The sequence below is a fragment of the Aspergillus steynii genome, assembly GCF_002849105.1.
Source record: "Aspergillus steynii IBT 23096 chromosome Unknown P170scaffold_5, whole genome shotgun sequence".
Lineage (NCBI taxonomy): Eukaryota > Fungi > Ascomycota > Eurotiomycetes > Eurotiales > Aspergillaceae > Aspergillus > Aspergillus steynii.
In genome coordinates this window covers 3,199,123-3,215,264 of record NW_020194402.1, presented here as the reverse complement: position 1 = coordinate 3,215,264, position 16,142 = coordinate 3,199,123, and the positions used below count along the sequence as shown (strand labels likewise).

General features: G+C 53.0%; 5 protein-coding genes across 5 annotated transcripts; 3 read left to right on the top strand and 2 right to left on the bottom strand.

Annotated features, from left to right (window-relative positions):
- Positions 1-631: 631 nt before the first annotated feature.
- P170DRAFT_498003 (DUF1996 domain-containing protein) lies at positions 632-2,121 on the top strand (the record flags this gene model as incomplete). The annotated part of the gene is made up of 4 exons (XM_024854124.1): positions 632-973; positions 1,070-1,191; positions 1,248-1,428; positions 1,486-2,121. 4 exons carry the CDS (start codon positions 632-634, stop codon positions 1,894-1,896), a joined length of 1,056 nt encoding a protein of 351 aa, XP_024703862.1. The 3' UTR covers positions 1,897-2,121.
- Positions 1,772-4,177, bottom strand: P170DRAFT_497997 (uncharacterized protein; the record flags this gene model as incomplete). Its single annotated transcript, XM_024854123.1, has 3 exons — positions 1,772-2,635; positions 2,896-4,028; positions 4,132-4,177. The coding sequence occupies 3 exons, from the start codon at positions 4,175-4,177 to the stop codon at positions 2,054-2,056; spliced, it is 1,761 nt and encodes a 586-aa protein (XP_024703861.1). The 3' UTR covers positions 1,772-2,053.
- A 2,804-nt stretch (positions 4,178-6,981) lies between these two features.
- On the top strand, positions 6,982-12,121 carry P170DRAFT_438132 (putative ABC multidrug transporter). The gene is made up of 8 exons (XM_024849519.1): positions 6,982-7,740; positions 7,800-9,126; positions 9,190-9,399; positions 9,454-10,063; positions 10,126-10,604; positions 10,657-11,447; positions 11,518-11,860; positions 11,914-12,121. Exons 1-8 carry the CDS (start codon positions 7,274-7,276, stop codon positions 12,055-12,057), a joined length of 4,371 nt encoding a protein of 1,456 aa, XP_024703860.1. The 5' UTR covers positions 6,982-7,273; the 3' UTR covers positions 12,058-12,121.
- A 90-nt stretch (positions 12,122-12,211) lies between these two features.
- Positions 12,212-13,797, bottom strand: P170DRAFT_438131 (wax synthase family protein). The gene is made up of 2 exons (XM_024849518.1): positions 12,951-13,797; positions 12,212-12,862 (listed from the first exon to the last, which is right to left on the bottom strand). The coding sequence occupies exons 1-2, from the start codon at positions 13,774-13,776 to the stop codon at positions 12,390-12,392; spliced, it is 1,299 nt and encodes a 432-aa protein (XP_024703859.1). The 5' UTR covers positions 13,777-13,797; the 3' UTR covers positions 12,212-12,389.
- A 632-nt stretch (positions 13,798-14,429) lies between these two features.
- On the top strand, positions 14,430-15,760 carry P170DRAFT_360512 (ERG4/ERG24 ergosterol biosynthesis protein; the record flags this gene model as incomplete). The annotated part of the gene is made up of 4 exons (XM_024844415.1): positions 14,430-14,817; positions 14,862-14,979; positions 15,033-15,472; positions 15,525-15,760. 4 exons carry the CDS (start codon positions 14,430-14,432, stop codon positions 15,758-15,760), a joined length of 1,182 nt encoding a protein of 393 aa, XP_024703858.1.
- Between the last annotated feature and the right edge of the window lie 382 nt (positions 15,761-16,142).

The window sequence follows — 16,142 nt, the reverse complement described above, 5'->3', positions numbered from 1 at the left end:
CTTTCACCAAAGCATGCAATGTCGTCTTCGAGATACAGATCAACACGATGGTCTCCGATAAAAGCTATGAAACCCAGACTAAGCCGGGTTAATCTTAGGCGACGGTGCCCTGACCCAAGTTCTACCAGGTCGGGGAATGTATGACGTCGAGATCGTCAACCCATCACGGAGAAAAGGACATTGGAAAGTCTCAAGGACGAGATCGAGGGTGGGCATTGGCTTCCACTGGAATATCTTGTCAGGGTAAGGTGGGTTCCTAGGACTATAGGATGCGGAACCGATAAATGTTGTATGATGAGCTCGTGAAGATTTTCAGATAGTGTTTAAGACCAAGTATAATACTGGGTTTCGATGCGGAAAATAAACCTGCGTCTGAAAAGTGTGATCAAAACAAGGTTGGATTTGCCACCGAGATCTTTAGCTGAGAAGTAAACAAAAATATTGCCCCGTTGCGTAGTAGGACAAAGCATACTTGGAATTTGGGCATGCAGGTCGACAGGTAAACATGCAACCGAGGGGGATATAAGAAGGGCGTATGCTCGTCGAACAAAACAACGCGGAAGTATTTTCCTACGTCTTTTTTATCATCCTCTGGCAGATCCTCCCCCGACCTTTGTTGCAAGCAGGAATCATGAGGCCGGTCCGAGGATATGGCCTCATCAGCGCAGTACTCCTCTCGTTCTGCGCGTCAGCAGTGGGCAGCGGCAGCTCGGTGACGGACGAGTTCACGTTCAGCTGCGTTCCCTTGACGAGGCAGTTGTCGGATCCGATAATATCGCCCGGGGTGCGGTCGGCGCATACACACATCGTCGCGGGGGGAACGGCATTCCAGCGAACCATGACGATCGACACCGCAAAGAATGCCAACGAAACCACCTGCGGAGTGGAGATCGACAAGAGCAATTACTGGATCCCCCAACTTTACCATCGCATGAGGAACGGATCGTTTGAGTTGATTGAATTCGGGGGAAACGTATGCCACCCCCCCCCCCCCCCCCCTCTCCTTTAAACCGGCTTGCCCTCGTTGTGGCCGTTCACACTCCTTCAAGAGGCGCTCACAATTATTCAGACCATCTATTATTTCGACCGAGTGTGCAGTTATTCTGCGGGAGCAACGTCGTGCGATGGTCAGAACTCTTCATCAGCACCGCCTGCTGGGCTCCGCATGACTGCTGGCAACCCGTTTCTTCGGTTAGTCGAAGAGGAGTGGGCTCATCTGGGGACGAGCGCGCTAACAAGCACTACAGGACATATAATTCTTCGGACTTTGCGCAGCGCGCAGTTTCGCACATGTGTATGACTGGAGATGGTGGTTCCAACGAAACCAAACATCTTCCACGTCAACCCTGCGACAAGTTAAGATCTCAGGTCTTCCTGCCGTCTTGCTGGGATGGGAAAAATTTGGACAGCCCTGACCACAGGAGCCATGTAAGTTGAGCATGACACTATGGGTTGAATGCTTGGGACTGACAACAGTGCACTCAGATGGCGTACCCTGCAGTTGGAGAGTATAACAAGGGCGTATGTCCAAGATCTCACCCGGTGGCGATATATTCAATCTTCTTGGAATTTTTCTTCAACACGCAGCCGTTCCCCGATTTTGAGAATTGGGTATACGCAATGGGCGACCCGACGGGATACGGGCTTCATGGGGATTTCATCAACGGCTGGACTTCCCAAGATGCCCTACAGAAAGCTGTAGCAACATGTACGAGCGTGCAAGGTCTCAATGATCCAAACTGCTCGATCACAGCGACACAAAAAAGGCCATTGACGCCGCTCGAGCAGATTTTGGAGGTACCTGAGGCTGGGGACGAGTTGGGGCAACATGGTCCTCTGGCTAAATTGCCCGGCGACAATCCCGTGACTGGGGATCCCGAAAACGGATGGATCTGATCGAGCCGATATTCCGGATATGTTCTTGTATATAATTTTTGCAATAGTGAATATATTGTAATGGCCCCGTGCCCATGGAGGGTGGATGATGACTTGTGAGCCGAGTTTTCGGCATGGCATGACAAGAGCAGATTGATGAGTCAATACTCGGATCAGCTCATGAGTACCCCATACCTTTCCTCCACCAATGCCAAACGCCGCGTTGCTGCATGGCACCGCCGAATTCCTTGACGGTTTCGACCTCTGACAAGCCGATGCCAGATGCTCTCTTTCCCTCCTGGGAATCGTAATCGCGACGTGGGGTCTGCTTAGAGTTGTTCTCTTCGCTGCAGGTCTCAGCTTGGATGACACCCGGTCGCATGGCTAGCTGGAAGTCTTTATACCGCAGACTCCGCACCGTATTAACCCACGATTCCACAGCATCTTTCTCCCTGGCCTCAACGTACATGATGCCAGGGCAGCCGCCGGACCGCAGGAGCACAAAGCAGTTGTAGGTGTCTGCGGCTCGTTTCAAGGCCGAGACCTTCTTGCGAGACGTGATGTGGTGGGTGCGTATGAGGGCGTTGTGCAGCATGGCTCCTATTATTTCCCGGAGACCGACCTGCAGTGAAGCAGAAACAATCGCGCGCGGCGGGAGGAAGTTGTAGGCGGTCACTGGGGTATACGGGATGTTTGCTTTGTTTGCATTTGTCGTCATGGCTTCGGAGTACATGTCTTCTCTCTGCTCATGGCCCAGGATCTACTGGTCAAGTCAATCATGAGAGAACCTTTCTTTTTTCTATGATCGTCTAATCCTGTCACATCCATGGAAGGGAAATACATGTCACAACCGAACCAGAAAAAAAAAAAGCAGTGGCTGGAGAATAAAAATAGAAACCAAAAGCCATGTCCAAGCCAGCGCCCGAAATTAAATGTTACCTGTAGATTGGATCGGCCAGTAATGCTGATTAGGTCGAATCAAAGATCCAAGCCTCCCCAGATTCGCTCGCCCAATCATACCTTTGGACCTATCTCCGCATTCTCACCGCCAGCTTGTGTCTTTTCTTGTTGTACAGCAGGGCTTTGCTTTCCCCCTTGCAAAGCCATCACCAGATGCATTGAAATGTACGCCAATCCCACAACCCCTGCGATGACCGAATATGCAATCATGGCGCTCTGCGGAGTGCCGGGGCTACCGATGCCTGCCAAGCGGAAGCCCAGACCGCCATTGATGATCCCAAGAATGATCAATATGCGGCCCAGCCATCGGTGTGCGTACGCAAAGCTACTTTTGGCACCCGTTTTGCGAAAGTGCAGGTGCTGAAGCCAGCCCATGGCCGGCTGAAAGAGGATGAGAAAGGCCATGACGATGAGGCCGAGAATGTGGTGCACGTCCGGATCGGACACGCCCCCGAGCACCCAGAGCCGAATGCCGAGTCCCATGCCGGCGATGGCGACGGCCAGCGTGAATGCCTGGAGGGGCGCGTGGACCTTCGCAACGGATATGGGGATGGGGAGGGGAACGAGGATGGCGAAGGAAGGAAAGAGTAGAACGAAGGCAAATGCCATGAGGAAGCCATGTGCGATCAACATGGCGCTGCTCCCACCTGACCCTCGCAAGCCCTTGGCGTTAATGGACGGGTCATATCTCAAAAACGGATTTTCGGATTTGGATACGGCATCGGCCAGGTTAATCTCCGTCCGGCCATAGTTATCATGGATCCGTATTCTCTCGGAGACATTCGGCGAGTTTATGGGATCTCCCTCTTTGTAGGCCCAGATCCAATGGCTCGCACTCATATCATCCTCGAAGCGCATGCAGGTGTCGCACCGTACGTTGGCCGTCATGGTGCCGTTTTCGATGCCGGTCCCTTCCAGCAGCGTGACCTGAGCCTCTGGGTCGGATTCTGGCATCGAATGGCCTTTTCCCGCCCGGGGCGAGAGGGTGACATTTCTTTCCGATGATGAATAGAGAACGAACATATTCGCGCCGGCCATCCGGGTGCCCTGACCGAGGCCAACCCATTGGAGGGTGTCGGGTGCTTGTATCTGGAAGAAAATGGGACCCGAACCAGAGGCGGCCGTGATACTGAAGTAGGTGTCATTTTGACCGCCAGGGGAGAATGTGGAAATATCGGCCAGGGCCAGCGGAACTGTTAGATTCGGGTTAATGAATGAATATCCGACATGTGGTCGATTGTAGGGCAGAGAACGGTGGGGCTCTCCGTCCAAGTCGAACGAGGCCAGAACACATACCGAGCCCTAGAGTCACGGCCCTTGCCACGATGCTTTTGAACCCCATGTCGAACGTGAAAGCCGGGATGCAGTGTCACTTCTGTGTGGGGATGCGAATAGTCCTTGAGCCCAGCGTCAGCAGCGAGGGGAGCCCTTTGTCCTTATATTCATTCTCGCCAAGCCACCTTATCATGTCAATACATGGCGCGTCCATGAAGTGGTCGATCTGGCTGACCGACAAGCTTACGTATATATTTCACGCGGTCCTGACAGACAAGACAGAGACACGACCAGCAATATGCTTTCCGCCACCCCAAGGTATGCGGCCGGGGTTACGAGGTGCCATCCATTAGTGGTTCGCCGAGATAAATAAACCCACGGGTCCTCTACACATCTAGCAGGAGATGCGCCATGAAGCACAATAGTTGTCTGCCGTGTGCAACTAGTTTGGATGTGGCCGTCCTCTATCCAGCGTTCGTTTGCCAATAAATGCATCCCTTGCGGGCCCGCATCCCTTGCTTCGACACCTCGCTGTCTAGGAGAGGGCCCTTTCGCCAGACACATAACGGTCATTAGTAATGTTTCGGATACGTCAAATAGCCCAAGACCCGTGGCTTGACCCTTGCAACCGTTTTGCTCGTTAGCCTTCTGGATTCTTCACGCATGTATGCACGGTACTTCTCCAGGACTGAGCCTTCACTCGGTCAAAACAAGGTGAGATGGGGAGCACCGGGGACAGTCATCCCGAATTTTCGTAGAGCAAAAGATCTGTGGTTCCTGCCCTTCTTCTGCGAATACGAGACAAGGATGAGCATCTGCGAGTGAATGCATACGTTCAACCATTCGCAGCAATCCATCGCAAACCCCGGATGACAGATGGTCGATATGGTGAGTCGACGGAAGGGTTATCCCTTTCTTTTATGATCATAATATCCCTCGCACAAATGCGAGGGATATTATTGAAAATCGACAGTAAGCACGGATCACGGGTTGCGTAAACCTTCCCCCCCCCCTTGGCCAGTCTACCTCGTTGAATCATGTCGCATCTACTGAAGTGGACCCCGAAATAATTCTTAGCGGTCCTGTTCTTCTTGTACCTGACAAAAACACTCTCAATAAAAGGGACGTTCAATTCAAATACCTGGTCCGGACATCGTGGCCTGGAGGACTGGCCGAAGGTCGGTTCGTTCGTTAAATACGAAGCAAGGACTTTCCAGCTGAATCAAAAAAATTTAATTGCGAGTAGCTGGTGTTAGAGATATCCGCTGAGTTGTCGCAGATGTCACGTTACTCGCTCCTTCAACCTCCAAATTTTCAATTCGTCCCACGCACGGGGAACATTGTGAAAAGGCAGCAGAGTCATTACGATTAATGGGGTCGAAAATAGTCGAGGATAGAGAGCACCCATGATTAGATAAATCATTCCTATGGTCGCTTTTAACTAATCGCCAGCAAGCCACTCATAACCCCTCCAATGCGCCGTTGAACCGGATTCATTATCCCGTGCTTTGCTCGCCAGGCATCTTAAGCATGGGGGGACGAGCCTGCGGGCGACCGAGTTGTACAGCAAGGTACATACAATCGGAATGATAGGGAGATTCAACATGAGATTCAACATCAGCCGGAACATTGCATGAAGCTACCTAAGTGACTAGGTGAGTGGATAGATGCAGTCACCCTCGATGACAACAGCGATTGGATTGGCGAGGTGTCACGAGGACGTAAGAGAGCGAGCTGAAACCGAGGCTGGGAGGTGAAGGGGAGGTTCCGGACGATGGAAGACAAAGCTCAAATAAACCGCGGAAACCGCGTTGGCCTCAGGCCGGGCGGGCCCCGGCGATACCCTTTCCCTATTGGGTTTAGCTCCCAATCATTCGGTGGCGCCTGCGGCGTTAGTCCGGGAAAAAAAAATCGGGATGATCCACTGTTGGGTTCGTGCAGATTTACTCCGGAATGCTTTCGCTGCAACAGGAAGTGAAGAGCCCCTCGACTCGTTGAAAATACATTTGATACAAGCTGTCGGGATTTCCGACGGAACTGCCGAGGTTGCCCACGAGCTTGATGCTCATCGATTCGGCTCGGGTGAAGTATCAACTCGTGCGTCGTCGAATTCGATCCTGATCCATGCGGCGAGGGCTTCATGAGTAGAGGAAGGCATCACAATGTGGAATTGCCGGACCACTGGGTTGTACCCTGTTGGAGGGCACCAGCGTTCAATGTCGGGGTCTTCACCTAAGCTCCGTGCCACTTCGTACCCTGACTCTGCAGGAATGTCTTCTAATTCGATGTATCTAGGTCCATTCGCTGAAATGATCCTATGAGACTCACTTCGAAGCACTCGATCAGAAATAGGCTGCTCTGAGCGAGGACGTCCCCAGGGAGCGGATTGCGGGGGACTCTTGGTGGTTGAGGCATGGTAGAATCACGTCGAGACTGTAGCAACAGTGTAAAAGTCAAGGGAGTTGGTGGAAATATGGATCTGTGCGAGATCTGAAATGGAGTGAATGGTGAATTATGGATTTGGTCAGCAAAAGGGCAGGGAGAGAAGGGGTTTCTGCTCGAGTGAAGTAGTTTTGGTTTCATGCCTAAGGGGTAACTCTAACGAGCGGTCCAATGACCTCAAGGAAGGGGGGCCAAAATCATGCCGAGCATATTTTCCATTCAATGGGGTCTATACTCAACTGTCTATTAGAGGAAAAAGAAGATGAAGGCACATATCTATCTTGCTGCGTCTAGACTACTCCGGAGTACGGATCCAAGTGGAGCCGATCCGCCTTGGCTGCCCAATGAGGACTAGCGCTCGGAGGAGGCCTTCTCAGGCGAGCTGCCAGACTCGGAAGTTATATCGCCCGGCGGGTCCTTCTCCTCCCACTTTCCTGCTCCACCTCCAGTCATGGCCAGGGTCGGCTTTCTATGCCTTTCTGACCAAGTATTAGCTCACCACATGAAGCTTGGCTTCCCTTTTGATCAAGCATGGATTGGAGATCGGTGGATCCGCCTGGATCGGCTCCAGGCACTCATCCAAGTATATAAAGCCCGTGGCATCGCCTTGCCCCCCAAGGTGTTACTGTACATGGATTGCCACCAACCCCGGCAGCTCGCTATCTGATCATATTTTTCTTCCCCCCGCCCGATCAAGGGTCCTTGAAAAAGGTCGTGTGAAATGCCGGCCCATCTTCATGCCTACCTGCACGGTGCTCCCTCGCCCACCTCCAACGCGGAGGGGGAGGGCCAGGCCGATATTATCTCCTCGCCTCGAGTGCATCTGTCGCATGAGGACGGGGACGCCATCGCGGACATTCATCGGACCCTGACCGATCCAAGCAACCATGTCCCGGTCCAAGAATATCCCGAGCCACACTCCTCGTTCGACAAATTCCTCGAAGCCGAACTCCAGGCGGGTCGCAAGAAGTCCAACCTTGGCGTGTGCTTCCAGTCCATCTCCACGTGGGGGGACGGAGGCGACCATGCCAATGTCAAGACCCTAGGGACGGCCCTCTGGCGCACGTTGACCTTCCAGGACGTGTACGAATGGACCGTCAAACCCTGGCTTTCCGGCAAAAAGCCCCACGACGGGCGGGAGTTAATTCGCGATTTCTCCGGCGTGGTGAGAAGTGGCGAGATTATGCTGTAAGTTCTCGAAGTAAACAGAAAACATGCCCGAAGCCGTTGATTCATGTGTTCCGTAGTGTTTTGGGGAGGCCGGGCGCCGGTTGCTCAACGTTCCTGCGCACTATCGCTGGCCATCATTCGTCTTTTCTCGGCGTGACGGGCTCCATCGATTATTCAGGCCTAAGTCTCGAGGAGGTCAAGAAGCATTATCGTGGCCAAGTGGCCTACGTGCCCGAGGATGACGTGCATTTCCCCACTCTCAGCGTGCGACAGACCTTGGAGTTTGCGCTTCAGAGCAAGTCGCCCAAAAGGTACCAAGAACGAATCCCGAGATATCTCGAAATCTATGGGCGAGTTTTTGGCATGTCCCATACGATGAACACGCTGGTTGGGAACGAATACATCCGCGGCGTGTCGGGTGGTGAGCGTAAACGGATCTCCATCATCGAGTCTCTTGCTACCGATTCGTCTGTGATGTGTTGGGATAATTCCACTCGGGGGTTGGATGCTTCGTCGGCTCTGGACTACGCGCGCAGTCTTCGAATCATGACTGACACGTGCGGCAAGGCAACGCTTATGACGCTCTATCAGGCGTCGGATGCCATCTATGAGCTGGTTGATAAGGTGTTATTGCTGGACGAAGGTCGGATGATTTACCAAGGCCCCGCTCGCGAGGCGAAGAGATACTTTGAAGGATTGGGATATGAATGCGCCGACATGCAGACCGTCTCGGACTTCCTGACCAGCATCACGGTCCCCGAGAGGCGGCGATTCAAACCGGGGTGGGAACAGCGCACCCCCAAAGGACCCGTCGAACTGGAAGAGGCGTTTAGGAAAAGCTCGGCGTACAAGAAGATCGAATATGACGTCCAAAACTACGAGGACCAGCGATTCGGCGGCAAGAGCACAGGAGCGTCCCAGACCGCGTCGGACTGCGGAAGTGTGGAGGAGTTTAAGAAAGCCGTGCAGACCGATAAATCTCGCTTCGTGTCTCCCAAGTCCCCGTACACCATTTCGTTGTTCCGACAAGTGGTGCTGTGCGCAAAACGTCAGATTTGGCAGATTAGGGGCCACATGTCGCCTTTGTACATCAAGCTGATCTCGGCGGTCGTTTACGGTCTGCTGGTTGGGTCCATGTTCTATAACCAACCTCAAACCACCGATGGAATGTACTCTCGCGGCGGTGTCATCTTCTACTCGGCAATCCTTTTGGCCTGGCTCCAAATGTCCGAGTTGGAAGATGCAATGCAAGGGCGAGATATTCTCAGCCGCCAAAAGAAATTTGCCTTCGTCAGACCCAGTGCGGTATGTTTGGCCAGGGTTATCGCCGATTTCATGGTAGGGGCCGCTATCACATTCCTATTTCTGATCGTGGTATATTTCCTGTCAGGTCTCAAGACAAATGTAAGTTGCGATCTCGATCCGTCGCAGCATATTATCCTTGATGGTTAACGGTTTGATCGCTAGGCTGGATCCTTCTGGATCGACTTTCTCTTCATTTATCTCTGCACCATCTGCCTGACTGCCCAGTTCCGATTGTTCGCTGCCGCCTCGTCGAACTTCGAGGTTGCGCTGCGCTACTGCGGTGTTTCTGTTCTGTTCTGCATTGTTTTTGGTGGATACGTTCTCTCAGTGGACAAGTTGATGCAAGATGTCCCCTGGGTCGGATGGATAGCTGTGAGTTTCATACAAGTCTTCTAGCAAAAAGGAAACACTAACGTTATCTATCAGTATACAACTCCAGCACTTTATACCTATGAGGCCATGATGGCTGCAGAGTTTCACAATACCGAGTTCAGCTGTGCACCAGGATCGGTCGTGCCATCTGGTCCGAATTACACGGATGTCGTCTACCAAACCTGCGGCTATGCAGGAAGTCAAGTTGGGACTACCGTGGTGAACGGCGATGATTACCTTGCGGTTAAGTATGGGTTCTACTTCAGCAACGTTTGGCGCAACTTTGGAATACTGTGCCTCTTCACAGTTGTTTACATTGCCGGGACTTGCTGGCTGAGCGAGGTCATGGAGTGGGAGCCGGATAGTGCTGGACCTATTCAACACAAGAAATCTTGGGGACAGTCTAAGTCAAACAGGAAGCGCGCCGGAGACGAGGAAAGCAACGCCGTCCCGACAGGTCCCCAGGCCGCTGCACCTCGTGCCACGATTGAGAAGCCGGGCCAAGCCCTCGCAGGAACCCAGTCAACATTTACTTGGGATAGCCTGGAATTGAATGTCAAAATCGGAAAGGAATCGAGGAAGCTTTTGAATGGTGTTCGAGGCTACTGCAAACCAGGGTCATTGACTGCCCTCGTAGGAGCTTCCGGAGCGGGAAAGTCTACATGTATGGCCTGAATTGCCTCACCATTCTGTGCGAGAAGCTAACAATATCCTCTCCTTTCATAGTGTTGACTGCTCTCACCCAGAGGCCCAGTTCGGGGGAACTCACTGGCACGATGTATGTCGATGGACAGCCTATAGACCAAACGTTCAATCGTCGCATTGGATATTGTCAGCAGATGGATATCCATGATGAGACTAGCACGGTCCGAGAAGCATTCGAGTTCTCTGCACTTCTCCGCCAGAGCACTGCTGTATCTGAGCAGGAAAAGCTGTCATACGTGAACACGGTCATCGAAACGCTTGATCTTGTCGATCTGCAGGACGCCATAATAGGTTCCCTGGACATTGAGAAGAAAAAACGAGTTACCATTGGCGTGGAGTTATGCGCTAAACCTGAGCTTCTGCTCTTTTTGGACGAACCAACTAGTGGTCTCGATAGCCAGGGCGCTTCGAGTATTGTAGCATTACTGCGGCGCTTAGCTGACCAGGGATTGGCCATTCTTTGCACTATTCACCAGGCAAATCAGGAGCAGTTTGAGCAGGTCGGTTCTTCTATTCATGAAATGTCTATGCGCAAGGGCTAACTATGAGCAGTTCGATCGAGTTTTGGCACTCAGTCCTGGTGGAAATACTTACTATTTTGGAGAGGTCGGAGAATCCGGGCGCTCCATCTTTAAATACTTCTCTGAGCATGGTCATCAACCAGAGAATGTTACTAACGCGGCGGATTTCCTTATCGAAGTTGTCGTTGGTGGCATGAAAGACGCTGCACATAGCGTCGATTGGCCCGAAGTATGGAAGCGATCTGCCGAAGCAGAGGATGTCCAGAATGAGATACACGCAATCCGCAATAAGAGCGAGAAGTCATCGGACGCGCCACAAGTCTCACAGTGCAAGATGTCTACTCCGTCGATCTTCCGGCAGACGTCCCTTCTGACCAAACGGACACTGCGGCAGTATTGGCGAAGTCCAGAGTATCCGTACTCTCGTCTATACGCCTCGTTCCTCCATGCCTTGATCAACGGCCTCACATATTTGCAGATTGGCAACAGCTCCACTGATTTGCAGTCCAAGGCTTTCTCGTGCTTTCTCGTCTTGATGCTTGTACCCGAGTTCATCAACGCCATTTCAATGCGGTTCATCATGAATCGTGATATTTGGAAAGCGCGCGAGGGCCCCAGCGGCATCTATGGCTGGGTTGCGTTCTGCACCGCTCAAATTGTTTGTGAAATCCCTTACGCCGTGATCAGTGCCGTGATCTTCTATGTTCTCTATTACTTTATTGTGGGGCTCCCTCTTGGGTTCGCAGCAGGATATACCTTCTTGATGTTCTTCCTGTTCTTCCTGTTTGCCACGTCCTGGGGCCAGTGGATTGCAGCGATGAGGTATGTTTTGCGCCCCCCCCCCCCCCCCCCCCACAAATGCTGGATCAGGCCCGACTGACGACGACTCTAGCGCCGATTCATTGGTGGCAGCCACGTTGATGCCATTCTTCATCATCATGTGCGAGTTATTCAACGGCATTTTGCAGCCGCATAAGAACATGCCCGCATTCTGGGGGTACACGATGTACTATGCAACGCCGTTCACATACTGGATCGGTGGCGTCCTGACATCTGTTCTTCGTGGAATGCCTGTCGTCTGTAACGAGAGCGAACTCACTATCTTCGAGAGTCCGCCTAATCTGACCTGCGGCGAATATGCCGGGGCATGGCTCGAGGAGAAAGGTGTGGGCTATCTATACAACCCCGACGATTCTGGGAAGTGTGGCTATTGTGAATATAGCTATGGAGACGACGTAAGTGTTCGCACGTGTGAAATTAAACAAGGTGTCACTGACAGACTCGATAGTATCTTTCTGGAATCGGGTTAGATTCGTCCAAGATTTGGCCATTTTTCGGCATCTTCACGGCATTTGTCATTTCCAATTATCTCATGGTGTATTTGCTTGTTTACGTCAAGTCGGTGATGAAGCCTTTCTGGCGCCGGGGATAGAGGATGCATAGGGTTAGCATTGATCTGTATATAGCCATTGCATGGTACATATTTCGAGATTCGCATTAGACTTTCCCATTAAATTGTTGTGCTGTATTCAAATGTCTATCGATATGCCAGCGGAAGGTTTAGGGGTTTGATAATCACATATGTTATCCAACTGACTTTTGACCAAACCAAGGCGCTTCTCTATATGATTTCTTGTCGCAAGACAGGAAAAGAACGCTCACGTATGCCGTGATGCAACGATGCTCAGCGATCTAGTTTTAGAATGGCAGCGCTTCTATTCAAGAAACAAAAATGATCAATGATCACTCTGTAGAGTCGGGTTCTTACCGCAACCCTGCCAAAGCAAAGTCTGGGGTGTGACTGCGACAAACCCACCCCCAGAAACTGAACGGCACCGGAATCGATGCCATCGACTGCGGCAACATGCTATATTCAATGAACCAGGGACAGGTCAGATTCGCCCACGCCCAGACGAACGCCGCGTTTAGGACCAAGATCATGGCCCGAGAGGCCCGGTTTCGAGGAATCAAGCGAGGTAACAACTCGCTTGAGATGATCTGCTGCAAGGCGATGCAGGTGGGCAGGACGAAGAAGAAGAACATCATCATGCCCGCGGCCTGCAGGTTGCGGGAGACGGCATAGGAGCCAAGCGCGTGGATCACCCCGGAGAGAGTGAACGAAGTGTACAGGACAATGAGCTGTTTCAAGTACGGGGGCGACGATTTGGGGATGAGCGAGATAGACAGGGCGAGGAAGGGGCGGCGGCAGAGGTCATGCCAGAACTTGCCCCAGATATCTGATCGCCAGAGAGTTAGCCGGTGGGTAATTCATAGGGCTGGCGGCAAGACCCAGGCATTAAACCTCTGGCCCTGGATGTACGGTACCTCGTAGGCGGAAGGTGAGGAGGGATTGCACCGGACCAAACAATGGCGGATACATCCATGGTTCCGCGGAAAGCTTGGGAGCGATGCTCCCGAGGGCGCCGACGCCGACCAGACCAAACAATGCATGGACCCCGTCAACAAAGGCGTAGGAGGTGAGCCAGCAGACTGGACCGAAGAGGTACTTTCGGACTAGAATTTCGCTGGCCTCCGTGGAGATCTGAGACCCCCAGCCGGCCGTTGCTGCCGACGCGAGGGTCTCACAAAGCGCAAGATAATTCCTCCCAAACGTCGACTGGTAAGCATCCAGAATGAGATAACCGAAAACAATGCGTCGAAGCTGCCTTTTGGAGAAGGTGGCCGGGGATACCTCGGCGCCCTGGTCTATGGAGTTGACGTCATCAAAGGCCTTCTTGCTCTGGCGGTGATCGCGAAGGGGCGGCAGATATCGGACGGGTCCGTAGTTCCAACCGATGGCTCGCGGATTGACGAGGAGATCGCAGATCCACAGAAAGCGAGTCGCGCCCAACGCGGTCGGAAGAGGTTTCCAGACATACTTGGGTGGCGAGGCCGAAGCGGCGACGCTGCCAAGGCGCTTCAGGCGAGGCAGGTCATAGACCAGCAGCAGCTCGACAGCGCGAATAACAAAGGCCCCCGAGAGGAAGGCATTGGAGTACTTGAAAAAGGCGGAAAAAGAGGGAGGCGGGGAGATGACGGCGTGGGTTGCACTGCATAGAATGGCAAGGGCCAGGATGCATCTGACATAAGGAGCAGCCAGGGTTTTGTCGCCGAAAAACAACGCGACGGCCAGCAGCAACACGGTCAACATGATCCGGGGTCTAGATCGGGGGCATCGTTGAGGAGGATCGCGAAGAATGGAAGGGGGAAAGAAAGGGAGCAAACGGGGGGAAGAATGAGAGCGCCGAGACCCGATCCACTTCATGTGATGTGTGCTTCTCCCGTACAAGTCAAGTCAACTTGCTCCTCTTCCACTCCTTGCGTCGGCCACGTCTGCCTGTCATCTCCCCTCGACCTCATGTTCGGAGTAAGATGCATCGATCCGCATCTCATGCAGCTGACATGCATCGCCGACCGATCATTCAATGAGCGTCCCGAACCTTTGGCCTGGCCCGGGATGCATCCGGCCTCTCGCCATAGCCTGGGAGGACATTTAAAACAGGCGTGTGGCCATGGTGTCGGGCTCTCTTGTTTCTTCCTCGTCACCCGGCTTGCTCCCCGACTGTTCTTGGCCCAGACATCGACATGGACGCCCTCCACCTGACGGAAAGCATAAGGAGTTCGTCGATGAGCATTTTATCCAAGTCCGATGCAAAACCGTCGAGATTGTTGGTCTGGGGTCGTCGCTGTAAAGCATCCTGGAAGGTCGGCGTGCTGGCAGCAGGGTTCATGGGTCTCTTGTGTCCCATGCTATCACTCCTCCCCTGGGCATCCATGGAACTCTCCGATGCATCTCCCGTACAGATGCTGAAATATTTCCTGGCAGAGGGGCCATCCGTGTTCACAGTCATACTTTGCCAGGCATTCGATGGCGTGGCTTTGGTTGGTTACATGGGTTGGGTAGCTTTCCAGTGTCTGCTCTACACTGGCCTCCCGGGACGTATATGCAAGGGGCATACAACCCCGGCGGGATACCTCTTGAGCTACCGAGCCAATGGACTGTTGGCGTTCGGCATTTCAGTTCTTGTGGCTGTCGGTTTGTCCGTCGGAAACGTCGTGGACCCGGCGATCATTGCTGCGAATTGGGGGTCCCTTCTCCTGGTTGGCAATATATATGGCTTCCTACTATGTATTCTGTTCTACATTAAAGCCAGCCTATTCCCGTCTCATCCAAAGGACCGAAAGTTTACAGGTATTGGACTTGCATCATGCAGTCTTGGTCATGGCTGACGTGAGTAGGCTCGCTGTTCTACGACCTGTACATGGGGGTTGAGCTGAACCCTCGGTTTGGGAAATTCTGGGATATGAAGCTCTTCCATATCGGACGCACTGGAATGATTTCATGGGTTATGATGTAAGTGCCATCCGCGAGAGGGTAGATGGAATGAGAGCACTAAAGCGTGGCAGTGATCTTTCCTTCACGGTATATCAGTATCGACTCCACGGATATATCACGTCTTCGATTATGGTGGTTGACATCCTTCATCTGCTCTATGTGGCGGACTTTTTCTTTCGCGAGGACAGGTATCTGCGGACCCTCGACATCCAACATGATCATTTCGGCTTCTACTTTGCCTGGGGCTCGTCGGCATTCCTGCCGGCCATATATACCTTGCAGGCCCAATTCCTGGCGCGCAAGCCCGTGCATCTACACCCCACCGCAGCTGCCGCGATCCTTGCCACGGGGGTTGGCGGGTATTTGATCTACTGCTCTGCAAACGAGCAGAAACATATAGCCCGCAAGACCCGAGGCAACTGCATCATTGCCGGGGGGAAGCCAAAGGTGATGAGGTGCTCCTACCAGACTGCCAACGGGGTGAAGCACGAATCTCTTCTTCTCTGCTCCGGTAGGCATGCCCTGATCCACCAGGAGAGATTGATCTAACATCCCCGACCTAGGGTGGTGGGGATACGTGCGACATGCCAATTATCTGGGAGATCTTATTTTATCGTACGCAATGTGTGCGCCCTGCGGAACGACTCACCTCCTTCCATGGACGTATGCCATCTTCATGACCATCATTCTGGCACACCGGTGTCTCCGCGATGAGAAGCGATGTTTGGCGAAGTACGGAAGCTCCTGGGAGAGATACTGCAGCCAGGTGCGATGGCGCATCCTGCCGGGAGTGTTTTGAACCTGCGTCTGATCGAAGAGAGAAGAGGTTGCATACGCAGAACATCCAATAGAAAGGATATGGCTCGGATCTGGACTGCCCGATCGGGTATCTCCGAGGGATCCCGAGACGCTTAGCCCGAACGGGTGCAAGTCCGGCCCGGATGACGTCATCGACGTCGCATCGGAGCCGCACGTTCTCCGGCGTAAACACTCAGACGGACCACCTCGCTCCTTCCAGGCAATCATCATTCCCCCACTCCCGACATGGCGGGCCCCTGATGCGTGTCCATCTCTCCTACTTTCTTGGCCATTGCAGCACTCCGATCCCCTGTATCTTTGCCAAGGCATCCTCGGTCTGACGCGATCTTCGCCAATGCGCGGCCGACACCTGCCAACGATCG